The 17,072-nt window shown below is 35.9% G+C and overlaps 2 protein-coding genes and 1 pseudogene across 3 annotated transcripts; 2 read left to right on the top strand and 1 right to left on the bottom strand.

Annotated features, from left to right (window-relative positions):
• The first annotated feature begins 969 nt into the window (after positions 1-969).
• On the top strand, positions 970-3,373 carry LOC143552900 (protein IQ-DOMAIN 5-like). Its single transcript, XM_077043011.1, has 6 exons — positions 970-1,068; positions 1,149-1,376; positions 1,459-1,674; positions 1,749-1,862; positions 1,935-2,373; positions 3,188-3,373. Exons 1-6 carry the CDS (start codon positions 985-987, stop codon positions 3,250-3,252), a joined length of 1,146 nt encoding a protein of 381 aa, XP_076899126.1. The 5' UTR covers positions 970-984; the 3' UTR covers positions 3,253-3,373.
• A 2,766-nt stretch (positions 3,374-6,139) lies between these two features.
• On the top strand, positions 6,140-9,030 carry LOC143552899 (small ribosomal subunit protein uS17). Its single transcript, XM_077043009.1, has 6 exons — positions 6,140-6,151; positions 6,242-6,282; positions 6,380-6,480; positions 8,171-8,315; positions 8,386-8,475; positions 8,879-9,030. Exons 1-6 carry the CDS (start codon positions 6,140-6,142, stop codon positions 8,967-8,969), a joined length of 480 nt encoding a protein of 159 aa, XP_076899124.1. The 3' UTR covers positions 8,970-9,030.
• Positions 9,031-9,741: 711 nt separating this feature from the next.
• On the bottom strand, positions 9,742-14,488 carry LOC143552898 (J domain-containing protein spf31-like; annotated as a pseudogene). Its single transcript, XR_013138725.1, has 9 exons — positions 14,397-14,488; positions 12,668-12,758; positions 12,514-12,574; positions 12,309-12,386; positions 11,421-11,494; positions 11,042-11,156; positions 10,811-10,905; positions 10,668-10,706; positions 9,742-9,912 (listed from the first exon to the last, which is right to left on the bottom strand). The product of XR_013138725.1 is annotated as a J domain-containing protein spf31-like (transcript).
• Between the last annotated feature and the right edge of the window lie 2,584 nt (positions 14,489-17,072).

Here is a 17,072-nt window from a genome sequence, read left to right as displayed (position 1 = left end):
ATTTCGTGTAAATTGCCAATTAATTAAGTTCACCTGTTTCGAATTTATCAATTCTGTTAGAGTTCGTTAAAGTGATGGTGTCAATTGGCATTGCATTGCAGTATTATTGTACTGAACTCCAAATATTGGCTAAGGTTTGGAGAATTTGAATTAAAACCGACCTAATTCTATAATTCAAGACGTGCAAACGAGCCGAGCTGCTCGAGATCGGATCGATGAAAAGCTCGAAACGAGTAATGCTCCTTTAGTTATTTAGCCCGAGCTTCAGCCTTGTATGGGAAGCTAGTGTGTTATTAGGTTGTACCTCTTTTGGACTTCTATGTATTAGTTTCACACTGCATAGCCGAGGTTATGAGAGCTCGAGCTCTGCTTGATTATTATTTATTAATTAATTAATTTGTACACATTTTTAGTTGTTTTTGTATATTTTGAGAAAGACCTTAAACGAACCTAAGCTTGGCTCGAGCTCAGTTGTGCAGTGTGAAATTACGAAAATCAATGCATAGAAGTCCAAAAGTAGTAAAACTTCAAAATACAAGGCGTGATGAGCCTAAACGGGCTTCTTACACAAGACTCAAGCTCATGCTCGATAACTAAACGAGCTTTATTTGAGGGTCCAGATTGTTTCAAGCCTTTTATTGATCCGAGCTCGAGCCGAGCTTCTCATTCAGGTTTTTTCCAAAATATATGAAGTAATTAAAAACATGTATAAGTTAATAATAAACGAGCCAAGCCCAAGCTTTAAAAGAAGATTCGTGAGCTGAGCTCAAGCTTTAGAAAAATAACCCGTAAGGAGCGGAGTTTGAGCCGAGTCGAGCTCAGGGTCGGCTTGTTAACACCCCAGTCGATGATGAAATTTTTGCACCCTTTTAGCAAACTCAGCATTCATTGAAAACTGGAATTCTTACTGCAGTCTAGTATATCTAACAATTTCAGTAATAATTCAATCACAGGCTTGAAGGCAAAGTTGAATTGAGTACAACGATGGGGGTTTCTGGAAAATGGATTAGAGCGCTTGTTGGATTGAAGAAACAAGAAAAATCACAAACTTCAGGAGAAAGTGAACATGTTAGTATTTACATCAGTTTTTTTATTTTTTATTTTTTTATATGCATGTTTTTATTCTAATTTTTGTTTTGTCATTTCAGAAAGTGAATACTGGCAGGTTTCGTCACAGAAGGAAAAGTTCTGTAGAGATAAACAGTGACATTTTCCTGAATAATCTTAATGTTGAAGATGTGAATAGCAGTGCAATTCAAGATGTTATAAATTCACCTTCTACTGCACAGCGTTTGCAAAATTCATCTCAGATTGAACAACAAGTGAGAGAATACTGGGCAGCCACGCAGATCCAAACCGCATTTCGAGGAGTTTTGGTATTATTTGTTTTACTGTTGTGATTTAATGCTTTTTGCATTTGTATGTTACCACTTTTATGATGATAATAATAACATTCAGGCTAGGCGGGCCCTACGAGCTCTAAAAGGGTTGGTTAGACTACAGGCTCTAGTGAGAGGTCATGCTGTGAGAAAACAAGCTGCAATTACTCTCAGGTGTATGCAAGCATTGGTTCGGGTTCAGGCACGGGTTCGAGCCAGGCGGGTCCGGGTTGCATTGGAAGGTCAGTCAGAACAGCAAAAATTTCAACACGAAGCTCGTGTTCGTGAAATAGAGGTAAGTATTTAAACAATTAATATAATGACTTTTTACCTTTTAATGGAAAATTAATATATTGATATTATTGACAGCAAGGATGGTGCGATACTGTTGGATCTGTTGAAGAAATTCAAGCAAAGTTGATAAAGAGACAGGAAGCAGCTGCTAAACGTGAACGAGCCATGGCGTATGCTCTTGCTCATCAGGTAATATTAATTACCAATATATCATTTTTTGTATGTGAGGGCAATATGGTCATGAACAATATTTTGGTGTAGTGGCAAGCAGGATCGAAACAGCAGGTAACTACCTCCGGATTTGAACCGGATCAAAGTAACTGGGGTTGGAACTGGTTAGAAAGATGGATGGCGGTTCGTCCATGGGAAAACCGTTTTCTTGACATGAATACAAGTGATGAAGTTATGGTTCAAGAAAACGATATCATTAATCAGTTAAAACAAGTTCACAAGAAACCCGTTGGTTCGAATCTAAATTCACATTTGGGAAATGAGAAAGTGGGTCAGTCTCAATCTGATGGCTTTGATTCTTTCCCTGCTATATCTACTGGCATCCAAGAAGTTACTGCATCGTTGTCTGTCAAGTCAAAGTCAAAGCCATTAAGGGATTCAGGTCAATCAAGATCCCATAGCAATCCTAAAGAGAGGTCCTTGGCTTCGGGTAATCAGGGAAAGAAACGCCTATCACTTCCCAGTAATGGTTAGTCCATCTCTCTCTCTCTCTCTGTCTACACGCACACACGCGCGGCGCGCGCACACACACATACACATATATAGATAGATGTGATCAATCTACTATGCGTAAGATACTACTTCTAAAGAAAATTTGGTGTACTATTGTGCTATATTTGTTTACTTCTAAAAGTTTACATTATTATTTACTTTAACAATATTGTATATTGTTAAATCCATTGATACTGGAGTTTTTACGCCTTAAAAGTACACATAGGATGGGTTTTAAACCGTTCAAACTTGAACTTGAACGGTTTAAACCGTCTTATGTGTACTTTTTTTTTGCATAAAAACTCCTATATCAACGGATTTCAAGGGTGCAAACGAGCCGAGCTACTCAAGGTCGGATTGATAAAAAGCTCGAAAGGAGCCTGAGCTCCAAATAAAGCTCATTTAGTTATCGACCCCGAGCTCGAGCCTTGCATGGGAAGCTCGTTGAGACTCGTCGATCTAAACGAGCCTTGTGTATTTTTAAGTTTTACCCCCTTTGAACTTCTATGTATTAGTTTATCACATTGCACAGCCGGGCTTAAGCTTGTTTAAGATTTTTCTCGAAATATATACAAATAATTAAAAACGTATATAAATTAGGTAATAAATAATAAATGATCCAAGGCTGAGGTTGAAAAAACAACTCACGAGCCGAGCTCGAGCTTTAGAAAAAGAGCTCGAAACCTTTTGACCCATTGTCTTCTAAGCTATTTTTTATCTGACCCATTAGAGATAAGAGCATAATCTAAATCAAGCCGCTCATATGTTAATGGGTAAAAATCATTTGGCAGGCAAGACGAATAAAGGCGTTGGGAGCTCAAACAGCAAGGTTTTCCAACAGACAAAAGCCAATTAAGATTATTTTCAGTTCAAACTTAAGTCAACAAGATCATACAAACAGCTGCTGATAGATGCTTGTACATACATGGGTTATTTTGCGCATCAAGTTGGAAGCGAGAAGTTGAGTATGCTGTGATTGCCGATGTTGTGTCGTTAATTTGTAACTACTGGTGTGTATTTTTATTTACTCGAAATCTGTTTTGAGTTATTGTTTGGTGTATATTGATGAACTCCATTTCTAGTTTAGTGTCAATTCTTATTCTAGAATGTAAGATGTCATAGTAGTCTTTTCTTTAGATCATGGAGCGAGGTCGGGCGGGAATGTGAAAGGGGATAGAGCCGAGGGGGCGCCCGCCTTCCTTAAGATTGTTGGCCATGTTTTTATTTTAAAGTAGTCAGTGTAGGCTACAACGGAGATTACCACAAGTTATGATGCACCCTAACAATTAATGCCATTAAGAAATATTGGATTTTAATAATACAAACAATGATTCAGTACCAACAATAATGCATGTTATCACTTTGGCTAGTGATAATTCTAACTTTAACTTTCATTGTCACGGATAATCTCGGTAGCATAAGCATCATAGATGTATATTTAGTTTCAACTTGATTTCACTCGCAATGATGATTATGTTTTAAATGGGGAGACGTATAAGCAGAACCGACAACCGAGTGTAAATCAAATATAAATCAAGTGTAAGTTATGATGATTAGGTTACTAGATTGTTCTTAGCATCAAAAGAAAAGGCTGAACTATTAGTGATCAACAAAGAGATGTACTAGATGTATATTACTAGATTGGAAGAGATGTATTAGATGTATATTACTAGACTGGACTAAAAGACATACTTTAGTTTAGGGATCAACCAGTGGCGGAGGCAGGAATATTTTTCTATGGGTTCGGGATTTTTCGGTGTTCAATTTATTTCTAATGTTAAAGTTTTCGGGCCCGGATGGGCCTGGTCGGTCATTTAGCCAAATAACTAAAACGCAATGTCATTACCATAACAAAAGTACATCGTCACCATTAAAATAAAAGACAAAGCCATATGAAATAAAAATAGTTTACATATTATAATTGTTACCTACGCGTTTTCATGTATTGAAAACGAATCATAACATCTTCGATTACGACTAACAAAAAGAACTCATTTTCAATATAGCAAATGCAATCATCATTCATATAACCGCTACCCATCCGAGTAGTTAAAATATGTTTTTAAAATGATGATAGAGGAAATCCAAATGAGTACATTCTTATGGGTAAGAAATAGGGGCGACGAGAGGAACTTGATTGGTCGAGTTTGTGCAATTTTACATTTAAAAATTTTGAAATTTGGTGTTGTATGTTCCTCCGTTTCAAGCTTCTTGCTAGCTATTGGAGTTTTTTAATAATATTTTAGCCTTTAGAAAAATAAAGATAAATATGGATGAATGATGACAACCATAAACAAAATACGGTTCTACAAATATTTTTATAATAAAAACAATAGTTGTCTGAACATTTATATTGTGAATTAGAAATATTGGCAACACTTATCATACCATCTATTTCTCTATGGGTGCTCTAAAATTAAGTGACATGTACTCAAACTATCAAAAAAACAACGATAAAGTAGCTAAGGAAAACGACATCGTTGTCTCTTTGTAAAATTTAAGTTTTTGTTTTTTCACTGGTGAGCGGTGAAATTTTTGCGGATACTTCGAGACAATGGGTTTGCTCGCTGAAAAAGAATGGGTTCGCTCGTTATATGACACCTGTAAGTTTTATATAAAACCGAAAATGGACCGGGTTCGGCCGAACCCGGTGAGTTGTAAGTGGCTCCGCCACTGGGATCAACTAATGTTATAACCATAGAATTTGGTACCAAGTACTGGTACCCATACTAACCCGATGGTTTCGGTATGGCACTCATTACCCATTTTTCCATAAATTCGATACAGTCTCGATACCATATAGAGATGAACGTTTTGTAACGAGTACCGGTACCGTACCAATAGATTAAGTACCCGCTTTTCGTGAAATTCGGTATCGGTGTTTCGTAAAAATAATTTAAAATTAACAACTATTTATTTCCACACAACATATCATTATTAATATCTTATACCGAAAATATTAGAAAGAAATAAAACATTTGTATTAAAATTTTACTAAAACTAATTAACCCAAATAATAACTCTACAGAGTGCCAAGCAGAGATGCACAAAACCGTTTTTTTTATTAAATTGAACTGGTTTGGTCAAACCATGGCCAAAAATAATTTGTCTCAAACCGGTTCAGTCTAGAAACCGGTTTAGGAGCATGAAATTTTGAACTAGTCCAAATTACCCGGAGCCGGACCCGTAAAAAAAAACCCGAAATTTTTTTATACCCGAACCCGTACCCGTACCCGACCCTACCCTATCCGTAGGGTACATATAGGGTATGCATTTCAGTACCAAAACCTGTACCCGAACCTAACCCGATTTGTACCCGGTATTACCCAAAAATCGGAACCGGTTCCATACCCGGAACCGGGTTTTTCTAATACCCGATCTATACCCGAAATTACCTTAAAAATACCCGAAAATACCCCTAAAAAGCACACCCCTTAAAAAATCTAATCTATACCCGAAAATAAGGTTTTTTTCAATACCCGAAAACAGGGTATTCAAATACCCGGTTTTAGAATACTAGGTTTTATACCTGACCCGAACATGATGCATAGAGTATGGCTTTTAGACCCGATCATACCCGAATGTCTTGTGAGTTAGGCCGAGCCCAAACGAGAGGCCCACGAAAACCCATCTTCTTTATAAACAGAAAGCTAAATAATAATAATAACAGTATCTATCTAGGGTTTACTTGTGCATTTTTATTTTTGTGTACCAGTAACCGCCGCTACCAACCTCCCAATTTCATGGCTGAACAAGTAACTATACTGTTTCACATTATTATTATTATTATTATTATTATTATTATTATTTCAATACCTTCATTTCTCATATTCTAATAATTGCAGACCGAGAAGGCGTTTTTGAAGCAACCGAAGGTGTTCCTCTGGTTAGAAAACAACGAGCTCTAAGCCGCCTTTAATAATTGTTTAATTGTTGATTAATTTTGTATAAATATATAATAAATGTTTAATTACATTACGCAGCTCGAAGAAGAGTGGAAAAGGTAAGAGGCCTGGAAAAGGCGGCAACAGGTTCTGGAAGAGTATTGGACTAGGCTTTAAGACTCCACGTGAGGCTATTGAAGGTAGTCTTGTTATTATTTGCTTTTAGTTATGTTAGTTGTATGTGTTTAATTGTGTTTTTGTGCTGTGATTTTATTGAATTGATTCAAGTTGGATCATTTTTAAGAAATTGTTTTGTAGGTTTAGAATATTGGAATACATTTTGGCCTGTAAATGAACCGAACTAACACGAACTCGAACACAAACTTCCCGCCGAACAGCTCACTGAACGTTTGGTTTGTTTACAGGCCCGGCCTAGTATACTATTTTATATTTGTTATTTTGCTGGTTAGACACTTGCATCTTAGATTAAGTTTTTATTTATTGCGGTTGTGTTTGCTGCTATTGGAAATGCATTTATCACCCACAGTGGCGAATATTAGAATGACTGAGACAATGTCTTGCCCCGCATCAGCACTTGAAGTTACTTCAATTTAGGTTCATTTAGGTTTACAGTACACTAACCATAAGACCGTTTTCAGGCTTTGAGATATATGAAAATAATAAAAACCGTGTATAAATTATCCGTAAGGAGCCGAGCATAGTTACCAAATTCGCTAGCATACCCGTATTTGCACGTGATGTACCTAAATCGGAAATTGTTTCCATACCGACTGCCACCGAATTCGCGATCCATTTTGCCGGTACGTCGCTCTGATTAAACCCTAAACTGTGAACCAGAATCAATGGCACGTTGCTCCGACTGAACCAGGAATCGGCATTAGATCGATGGTAAACTACTAAAGATAGAAGGGGGTTTAATTGTTGAAGTACACAAACTAATTTTACCCTTTTTATGTAAAAACTATCAAGTTTCAGTGACTGAATGTAAACTATTGAAAGATAAAGGGGTTAATTGTTAAAACAAGAAACCTATTTAAACCCTAAAAGTCTAAAACGCAGTTATGCACGAAACCCAGCCGCTTTCTTTTTCCTGACTTCCGACAACTATTTTCAGCCAAAATTGTAGGCATTGTCGTCGGATTTTCCACCAGAAACCGCTATATGGTTGCCAGGTACGTTGTAGTGGCATGTGGTCGCCTCGCAATGTTGTTCACCATATCGCCTACCGTAGTTGTCAATAGCAATCACAGTGGGCGCTATAGCGAATAGCGTGGCAAGACGACCGTATGACGCTACAACTTACTTGGCGACGAAAGCGGTTTCCGGTGGCAAATCCAATGCTGGTGGCGGCAACTTTTGCTGTAAATACTAAATAGGTTCCGGAAGTTAGGAAGAAGAAGAAAGCGGCTGGTTATCGTGTGCAACTGCGTTTTAGACTTCTCAGGTTTTAAATAAGTTTATGCGTTTTAACAATCAACCCCTTTATTTTTCAATAGTTTACATTCAGTCCTTAAACTTATAAATCTATACAGAAAAGGTTTAAAATTGACATTATATAAGTATATAAATTATAAATAGCAATTTAGTGTATATATAAAATTTTCTACTACTTTATTGCTAAACACGAAATAGCGGTTGCTATTTACCGCTATTCGCTGTGCAGCATACAGGCAGTCTATCGCTATTTACTGCTATTGATAACTATGGCGCCCGCTATTGACAGCTAAATGATAGTTGTTTTTTTTTCTTGTGGCTTCATTTGGTTAATTGATGCTTTATGATCATAAAATTGTTTACAAGATGGTATTGCACATAGTCATTTTTTTTCTCTCACTTTGTATATATTATATATATGTTTTTTAACTTTAGGGACATACATTGACAAGAAATGCCCTTTTACTGGTGATGTGTCCATTAGAGGGCGTATCTTAGCCGGTACTTGCCACAGTGCTAAGATGGTGAGGACTATCATTGTACGAAGGGACTATCTTCATTATGTGAAGAAGTACCAAAGGTAAAGATCCAAGCTTATGATATTTGTTTCTTAAATAGAAGATTCAAACTTACAGTTCTTTATGTTACAGGTACGAAAAGAGGCATTCTAACATTCCTGCTCACATTTCACCGTGCTTTCGTGTGAAAGAAGGGGATCATGTTACCATTGGACAATGCAGGTCTGTTAATTCTTCTTAATATTTGAATTTATTGTTATTTTTACAAGTTGATTATTCTTTGTTTTCTAAAGGAATCTAGGATCGAAAAAAATTCATGTGAGATTTAAAATTTGAGGTTGATAAATAAATTTTTTTTTTGTCTAGATCATTTTGTTATTAAAAACTAATTGTTTTTTTATGCATTTGGTTTAAATATTTGGGTTACATATGTATATATTAAATTCTTTTAATATACTTAGAATAAAAAATAAAATTTTAATTCTATGAATTCCGTATAATTTGGTTTTTACTACTTGCGAAAACATAAAGCCAAAGTGTCAGCTTTTCTTTGTTTTGGATCAGTGTTTTGGTTTCATGCACCTGTCTTTTATTAATCTTTGGTGTCAATGTTATGTGTATTCAGGCCGTTATCAAAGACGGTGAGGTTCAATGTGTTGAAGGTGATCCCAGCAGGATCTTCAAGTGGTGGAAAGAAAGCATTTACAGGCATATAGGCAGTGGCTACATGTGCGCTGAGCTTTTTTTGCTTATCCATGTAACAAAAGATTTTGAGAAGAAAATTGGAGTTGTGGTTTTACTGAAATTATTATTTTGTTGTTTTTCAGTTTATGTCGGTACTTTTCATAGTTATTATTTTGAAAAAAAAATATATTCCTGTGGTGATTTGGCATCTGCCCTTTTGCTAGCAAATCTAGTTGAAATTTTTATGACTTTAATAATAATAATACATATCAGATAGAAGAATGAAACTTACTACTGCTGTATTTAACAAAAATATATTAAAAATATAGTTTATTCTTGAAAGACCCATCTCAATATTTTAATAGCATATGCTAGTTAGTAGCTATATCATAGCATTAAAGACTGTACACAACAATTTCAAAACGAGGAAAGATCTACGAAGTTGACAAAAAACCAACGACAGCAAATAAAATAAATCATTGGTTCGCTTAACAATGTTTTCGACAACACGGTCGAAATCCCAATACTTGTCGGTAACAAATGTTAACTTGTTATGCATTATATCCAAATGCTAAATCTCTTTACTAATACATGTTAAGCGTGCGTTTGTGTTTAACACAACCTTTAATCCGCACGAAATATTACTCGTATTGACCCGAACCTATTTTGATTGCATGATTATATCCCATAATAAGTTGGAAACCAACTCAAAAGGTTATAGAAACTAACTTGTGTAGAGTCGTAAGTTTTAACCACAATGCAGTAAAATGCAAATATACAATGCTCTTGTACCGGGCTAAAGGTGACGATAAAAAGCTGCAATATTCAACAGCTAAATGAACTGTGATGTTGCATATTTCAGTACAACTCGGTATTTGTAGGGCCCGCCTAACCTCGCTTCACTGGCCTTTGAACGTATGACTTGTTAGGGTCTTCTGTCTTCAGTTTTGGTGGTCAAAGTTCACCTTTCTTCACCTACACCCTTATCAACCCATCTGTTAGTTATTTCTAATTACAGATGGCCCTATGCGTTTACTTATGAATAGGGGTGCAAATGAGCCGAGCCGCTCGTGAGCTACTTGAGCTTAAATTGATAAAAAGCTTGAAACGAGCCGAGTCAAGCCTCAAATAAAGCTCATTTAGTTAACGAGCCCAAGCTCGAGCCTTGTAAGTGAAGCTCGTTTAGGCTCGTCGAGCCTTATCGAGCCTTGCGTATTTTTAAGTTTAACCTTTTTCAACTTCAATGTAATAATTTTACACCTCACAGTCAAGCCCGAGCCAAGCTTAGGCTCGTTTAAGATTTTTCTCAAAACATATAAAAATAATTAAAAACGTGTAAAATCTGAGCTGGGCCTGAGCTTGAAAATAAACTAACAAGCCGAGCTCGAGCTTTAGTAAAAGAGCTCGAAATGAGTCGAGCCCAGCTCGTCTCGTTTACATCCCTACTTATAAATAAACTGATACGGGTTATGTTTTATCTCTAAGGGGTTAAATAAGTAATATAAAAAAAGATTAGCTTCAAAAATGGGGTCAAATGGACATAAAGCCACCCAAAGTGCACTTTTAATGCATAAAACCTCCGAATCAATTCTAATGAAAAAGTGGTCTTATCGGTCAACTTTTGTTGTGATTAATTCGGCGACCACTGGATTATGACTGAAATAATATAACTTTTTCTGTAAATTTTGCACGCTACTTATATATAGAAAAGTTCGAATGAAGTAGTTTACCTTCTTTCCCCCTTTCATAAAGTCCCTCCAGCTAGAAACCTGATTAAAAAAGAAATTTAGAGGGATTAGTAATTTGATACAAGTAATTATAACTGCATGTTGAACATAAAATAAGAACAAAAATAAAGAAGTAAAATGCGAACCCTGTTTTCCCTGGTTCCTTCCCATTGCTCCTCGTGTTCACGCTTTCTTTGGATTCTTCCTCGTCTTTTTTCAATCTACCTTCCTCTTCAGAAATCTACGCAAGAGTCAGAAAAGTTAATAAAATTAGAACTTGATTTTTAAAAAACTCCATGCTGTTTTTTATTCCTTTTTTGGAATTAACAAATTGTAAATGAAAAAAATACAATTAAGTGGGTTCTATTCAAGCATACCCACATCTGCATTTTCCTCCTTCGCCATTCTTGGTCGGTTAGTGTTTCCCGAACTTTCAACTTTAGCTGAGCCTGAAATTCATCCGATTTTTCATACTCATTGCTCATATTTTCCCTGTAAAAAAAGTTTTAAAAAGCAAAATAATATCATAATCTCCATGATAATAATCCCCATAAGCATTGCAAAAAGTAGAAATTCTAATAAATGGTAATTAATAATGGAAAAACCAATATTAGAAAGAAACCGACTTGCCACAAAAATTAGAAATCCTAATATGAATGAAAAACACCTTCATACATTGAATTGACAAAAAGCTGCTTTTTCAGATTAACATTAATGTTAATAATACAGGAAAAAAAAATTATGCTATAACATTACCTCATCAACTAGTGATTTCAGCTTAGATGCAGTGTCTTTCTTCAGTTGTTTTTTCCTCTTAGCTCGAAGTTCTTCTGCAAATGAGCCAAGTGCATTTGTTATTATCATTCTAAACGAATGCATATGATGGTTCAAGAAATAACAAACTACAAACATTCCTAATTCAGTATTTCCACGCACAATCATGAATCATGACCTGAAAGCAGGTATGCATACACAAAACAGAGTAGTCATACTTTTGGCGAACAGGTACTCACACATATACATAAATGTATATACATATACACACACAATTAGGTTTATAAATCTCAACTATTGCATCATTTTGGACCTACACATTACCTAACCAAATACCTGGCAAACTTATAGTAAAGCTTTACTATTAGCAGATTTCAAAATGGTCCTCAAACCACACCTGGCAAACTTATAGTAAAGCTTTCTTGTGCCTACAGTTCTACACACCTATTTTCTTATTCAACGCAATGAAGCTTTATAATCGTAACCATACCAAATATATCTTTTAGCAAATTTCAAAAATTTGTTAGCAGAAACAATGTCAGGTCATAAATAGGAATAAGAAAAATGCAGTTACTGCCTGATAACTTACTAGAAATAAATATAGTTTAACAGCATTAGTAGTTAGCTCATAATGCATATATGACGGAGTCATGGAACACTCATTATAATATGGTAAATGGTATGCAGTATGCCATGAACAAGCAGATATGATTCAACATGAAGACATTAACTATTGGTAAATAACCTAGTACAGTGGAAACATAAAGTATCTTTCCTACAAACCTCTCGCCGGTATGATACAACATGAAGACATTAACTTTTGGTAAATAACCTAGTACATTGGAAACATAAAGTAGCTTTCGAACAAACCTCTCGCCGCGTTAATTTGGTTTACGAGATACTCTCTTTCTTGAGGATCAAGTAATAGTTGTTGAGCTTTTGCTAGGGCTGCATAAGAGAGTCAAAATTCTGTTATTGCAGATTTGCAGTGCAATATGTGCAAACAAGAAAGCAAAAATCTAAACTAAAAAGTTCACACTAGTAGGAGTCAAAGTCAAAAATACATTGTATATACCAGAAAATGCTTCCTTTGCCTGGGGATGCTTGCATTTGTCAGGATGGACCAACAACGATAACTGCATATCACCAATACAAAGATTAGAGATGTCATACACAGACTAATTATGAATTATCAAACACCATACACTATAAAAATACAAAGAAATTACCTTACGATATTGCTTTTCCACATCTTCTGGAGACGAATCGAATGGTAGATTAAGATACTCGAATGCGTTTAGCTTAAAGCATGATAGAATCCTGTGAAATTGTTATTCCAAACACATATATTAGATAATGATATAAAACCTCAACTTGCATAGCACATACATAACTCATGAAGAGACATGATTGGCTCAGCAAGTCAAACATACATTTTTTTATAATTAAAACAATTGTATTTAAAATAAAGGAACTACATGCGTCCACTTAAATCATGGGATTAAGCGCTACAAGATGGCAATATTATCTAGCTCTGCTTAGTGATTTTTAGAACACTTCTAAATACCTTTAGTTTATCTTGCATTAGTCTAAGAACACAATCAATACTTAACTGATCAACCAAAAATGCCTTAAAAGGTTTAGAAGTACATTTTGGTTTGGGGGTTCTGATTGAAAATTCAAGCTTAGAATACTTTGTTAGAACAATCATGAAAGTTTGCAGGTAGGCCTGTCAATATTTATTTACACAATTGTTATCACGTTCCTCTTCACAAGTTCATAGATATCCTTTAAAGAGAACTTGTAACAGTGACTAAGTTCAAATAAATTAGTATCTTGACCGTGTCACAAAAACTGACTAGCTGAATCTCAACAGCATAATCATCTGATACAAAAAACTACCTTCTATGTAACTAATGTACTAAAAAATATAACCTACTAATTTGCTTTCTTCCTTCCTCTTGTGATAAATCCACCACTGTTATCAGTGTCGAAGCTTCAAGCTTGGGCTAAACCATAGGTGTGACCGAAGTCACTGAGTGGTGACCAAGCTCAATACCTATAAAAATTTTCGAATGAAATCGTGAAAATTTACACTGCGAAGCGAAAAAACAGTGGTGACCGAGGAGACCTCAGGTCTCTCTTATCCTGCGCCCTTGACTGTCACAATTCTAATCTCAAATAAGGTCCCGATTAAACCAAATACTTGATTCATGCTTTTTTACTTTTAACATTTGACAACCATGATCTCAAATGCAACCAAGTGTTGTTTGAAGCAAAATTGTCACAAGTTCAAACAAAAAAAAAGTTCAATATACATCTATGTCATCAAAAGCCCTTCGGTCATGCGCCTAGACCCTCAGCCGAGGTGAGGCGCAGAGATAGCGCCTCCTTGCCATTCAGGCAACCTTCGGTCATGAATCCGGCCACATTTTGTCAAAATCGGGGCAAACGAGCTTTAAACATGTCTAAAACCCCAAGAGTGGTAAGTTTACGCTATGCACTTTGCTTATCTTGTGCCTAGGCCCGGGCACCTTACGCCTTTGACAACTACAATATATGCGTGACCTAGGGTTTAATGGTGAATTCAATCTAGGGCTCTAAATGAAGCTTCAATGAAATTTTAGCTATATGCAGATTCATATAAACACAGTTTCATAATAATCTAATGCAAATACTACGACAAATTCAGAGTAATAAAGCAATGAGTAACAAAATCACATACGAAAACGATGAAAACAGATACCTAACGATATATGTGTGACCTAGGGTTTAATAGTGTTCAATCTAGGGCTCTAAATGAAGCTTCCATGAAAATTTAGCATATATGCAGATTCATATAAACATTTCATGGACAATAAACTATTAAACAACAAATCATTGCTAATAATACGACAAATTCAGAGAAATTAAGCAATCAGTAACAATAAGACATACGAAGACGGTGAAAACGGCTACCTAACGACTTCGTTATCGCGTTCAGCCTCGCTGACTTCAGCGTAGAACTTCTTGAGAAGCAAATCGTCGTCGATGTTATTGGCTTCTCCCATCGTTCGTCAGATTTGTTAGGTTTCCGGCGATATTATTATTATTATTATTATTATTATTATGTTATTCGCCGGCGTCAACTAAGATTAACTTGGTTAGTTAAATATTTACGGGATTTTGTTTTTTAATATTCTAATTATTACTAACTTTTGATTAGCTGATTTATTAAATGATAAAAATAAATAACGTCCGTTATTTCAATTGTGATTCTCAAAATATTTATGAATTAATTGAATGTAAAAAGCAAACGGGTAAAATTACTAAAATAGTATGGTTTTAGAAACGTAGGGTGTGGATTTGCAAGAAATTTAAAAAATGAGCTAAAGCTACGTAGTTGGTCAAACTTCATGTATGAAAATGACACTATGTTATAAAATCCACACTATGTTATAACCCGCTTCATAAAATGATTTTGACTCATGACCCATGGATAGTTATAATGAATGTGATGAGAGATTAGAAATTATGAGAAATATAGGCTTGACATCTAAGTTTCAACAGTTTCTTTTATTAGTATTGTAAGATTTCTAAACTGTTATTTATTTGTTGTGTCACTCCCTTACTAACGGATGACTAACGTCATTAATGGAGGAGATGTTGATGTGGATGTTTTGTGATTGAGCTGGCAGCCTCACCGAAAAACCATTGTGAAAGCCACATAACCATGTGTGTGGTTCAGGTGAGCGGGTGCTTCAGTAATGTGTATGTACTTTGCTCACATGAGTGAATGACACAACACCCAACAAGCTAAAAATCCTTTTCGCTGACGCTACCATACTGAAGCCGTCCACGCTGAGCCCATACGGTTGTGGCGTGCATAACCACAGTGGCAGTGGCAGAGAGGCCGCTAAAACCCCATATCATAGTCTTGCACATAAATGATAAGATTAAAAGGCCAATTCCTTGACTATGTGTTGAGTAACTTCAAGAGCAAGAAATGACCTCATATTTGCAAAAAAAAAACAAATAATAAATAAATGTAACTAGTTTTAAGACCCCGTCACGTTGCGGTGAGTTTGTTAATCTTAATAGGCTTCTTGTTAAAGTAGAAGCTATATTAGTTTTTAGGCTATTATAATTCATCTAGTAGTGCTAGAAGAAGCACTAATCTGAAGGGGTAATTTTGACCCATTCACTTATGGATGGTCGATTTAGGTTATGTGTCATATCTAATGCGTCATGAAGTAAAAGTTTACTTGAAAGCATCACATAGAAAGAAAAATAGTTGGATAAATTAATTTATATCTGATTTAACCAAAATGGCAAAACCTGTAAAACAAAACTAAAATCAATTTTCCTACTAAACTCCATCAATAGCCATTGTAATCACATAAGCCTACACCATTTCTTTAAAAATAAGAGAGAAATGACATTAGAATTTTATATATATTGTGCTAACTGATTTGGCCATAATGTAACTCCAAGAGGTTTCTTGGTGTTGGTAGATTAAAAGTTTTAACATGTTCATCAACGGAACACTACTAACACACAGCTATGGTCACTTTATTCGTCGCATAACCATTTACCCATTTACATCTCAAAAATAACAACCCTAGTGAAAAAGTGAATGCAAAAAAGCAAATATATAATTGAACTTTGAAAAAAATATCAAAACATGCCATCATAGTTTTTACAAAACAAAGAGGCTCAGATACATAGTTTGTCATTGTCATTAGCCCATCACTAACAAAGCACGGCTCAATTCCGCTATGGCTACAACCAAAGTTGACATGCCAAGTAGCAGGCCATCATCATCGCCGGGTAATTCACACGCACCATCAAAAGTGTGCAACAAAATAAGCAAAGGGTACAATAGACAAAGCTCAAGAAAGTTGTCTTCTAATATATACATAGTTTGTCATTGCCATCATCCCATCACTAATAAAGCACAGCTAATGCCGTTACGGCTGCAACCGAAGTTGCGATGCCAAATAGCAGTCCACCACCACCACCACCACCACCATTGCCGGGTAATACACACCCACCATTGTAGGATGAATGGAGAGCGATAACAACTAAACAGATGATGAACTTTACCACAAAGAAAGACAGGTGTGCTGCATTTTACCACCCTGAAAAAAGGTATAATATCTAAAAGCGCACTACGACGACACCACCGCCACCTAGTGTTTTGTAACAGATTCTGCCAACAGTAGACCGTAGCACCACCGCCACCTAAGGAGTCTTAACAAACGCGACAGCATTAGGTCAATCACCCCCCCCCCCACCGCTTTCCGGTAGTGTACATCTGATCACAAACTCATCAGACCGTCATTGCTTCAATGGTGGCCAAACGGAGGCCATAATCGTCATCTAAAGTAGATAAAAAAAAATTTAATTTATGAGTATAGGCATTTCATCGAGCAACTTATGAGCACAAAAACAATGTCATCAACATCATCAAAACACATACAACAAAGCAACAAAAACACAGATGGTAACATGAGACAACCAGCCCGCCGACACGACACCACCGCCGCCTAAACCAAAAGTCGCCGGTCACCGACACGGCTGTTGCCTATGGTTTACAAAATCGAACCCGACAATAGAAGAATCGGAGCCGTAATAGACAAAAATGGAGCCACA

This window comes from Bidens hawaiensis, unplaced genomic scaffold, assembly GCF_021521415.1.
Source record: "Bidens hawaiensis isolate Kalapana, Puna unplaced genomic scaffold, B.hawaiensis_p1.1 tig00017050_1, whole genome shotgun sequence".
Lineage (NCBI taxonomy): Eukaryota > Viridiplantae > Streptophyta > Magnoliopsida > Asterales > Asteraceae > Bidens > Bidens hawaiensis.
Note: the sequence above shows the minus strand (reverse complement) of the source record. Positions and strands in the feature narration are given on the sequence as shown.

What these genes read in the sequence shown, in the direction of transcription:
- LOC143552900 (XM_077043011.1), top strand. Translation starts at nt 985, where the DNA reads ATGGGGGTTTCTGGAAAATGGATTAGAGCGCTTGTTGGATTGAAGAAA. An exon ending in CTTCAGGAGAAAGTGAACAT is followed by an intron (nt 1,069 to 1,148) that starts GTTAGTATTTAC and finishes TTGTCATTTCAG; the next exon opens with AAAGTGAATACTGGCAGGTT. An exon ending in CCTATCACTTCCCAGTAATG is followed by an intron (nt 2,374 to 3,187) that starts GTTAGTCCATCT and finishes ATCATTTGGCAG; the next exon opens with GCAAGACGAATAAAGGCGTT.
- LOC143552899 (XM_077043009.1), top strand. An exon ending in TATGTGAAGAAGTACCAAAG is followed by an intron (nt 8,316 to 8,385) that starts GTAAAGATCCAA and finishes TTTATGTTACAG; the next exon opens with GTACGAAAAGAGGCATTCTA. An exon ending in GTTACCATTGGACAATGCAG is followed by an intron (nt 8,476 to 8,878) that starts GTCTGTTAATTC and finishes ATGTGTATTCAG; the next exon opens with GCCGTTATCAAAGACGGTGA.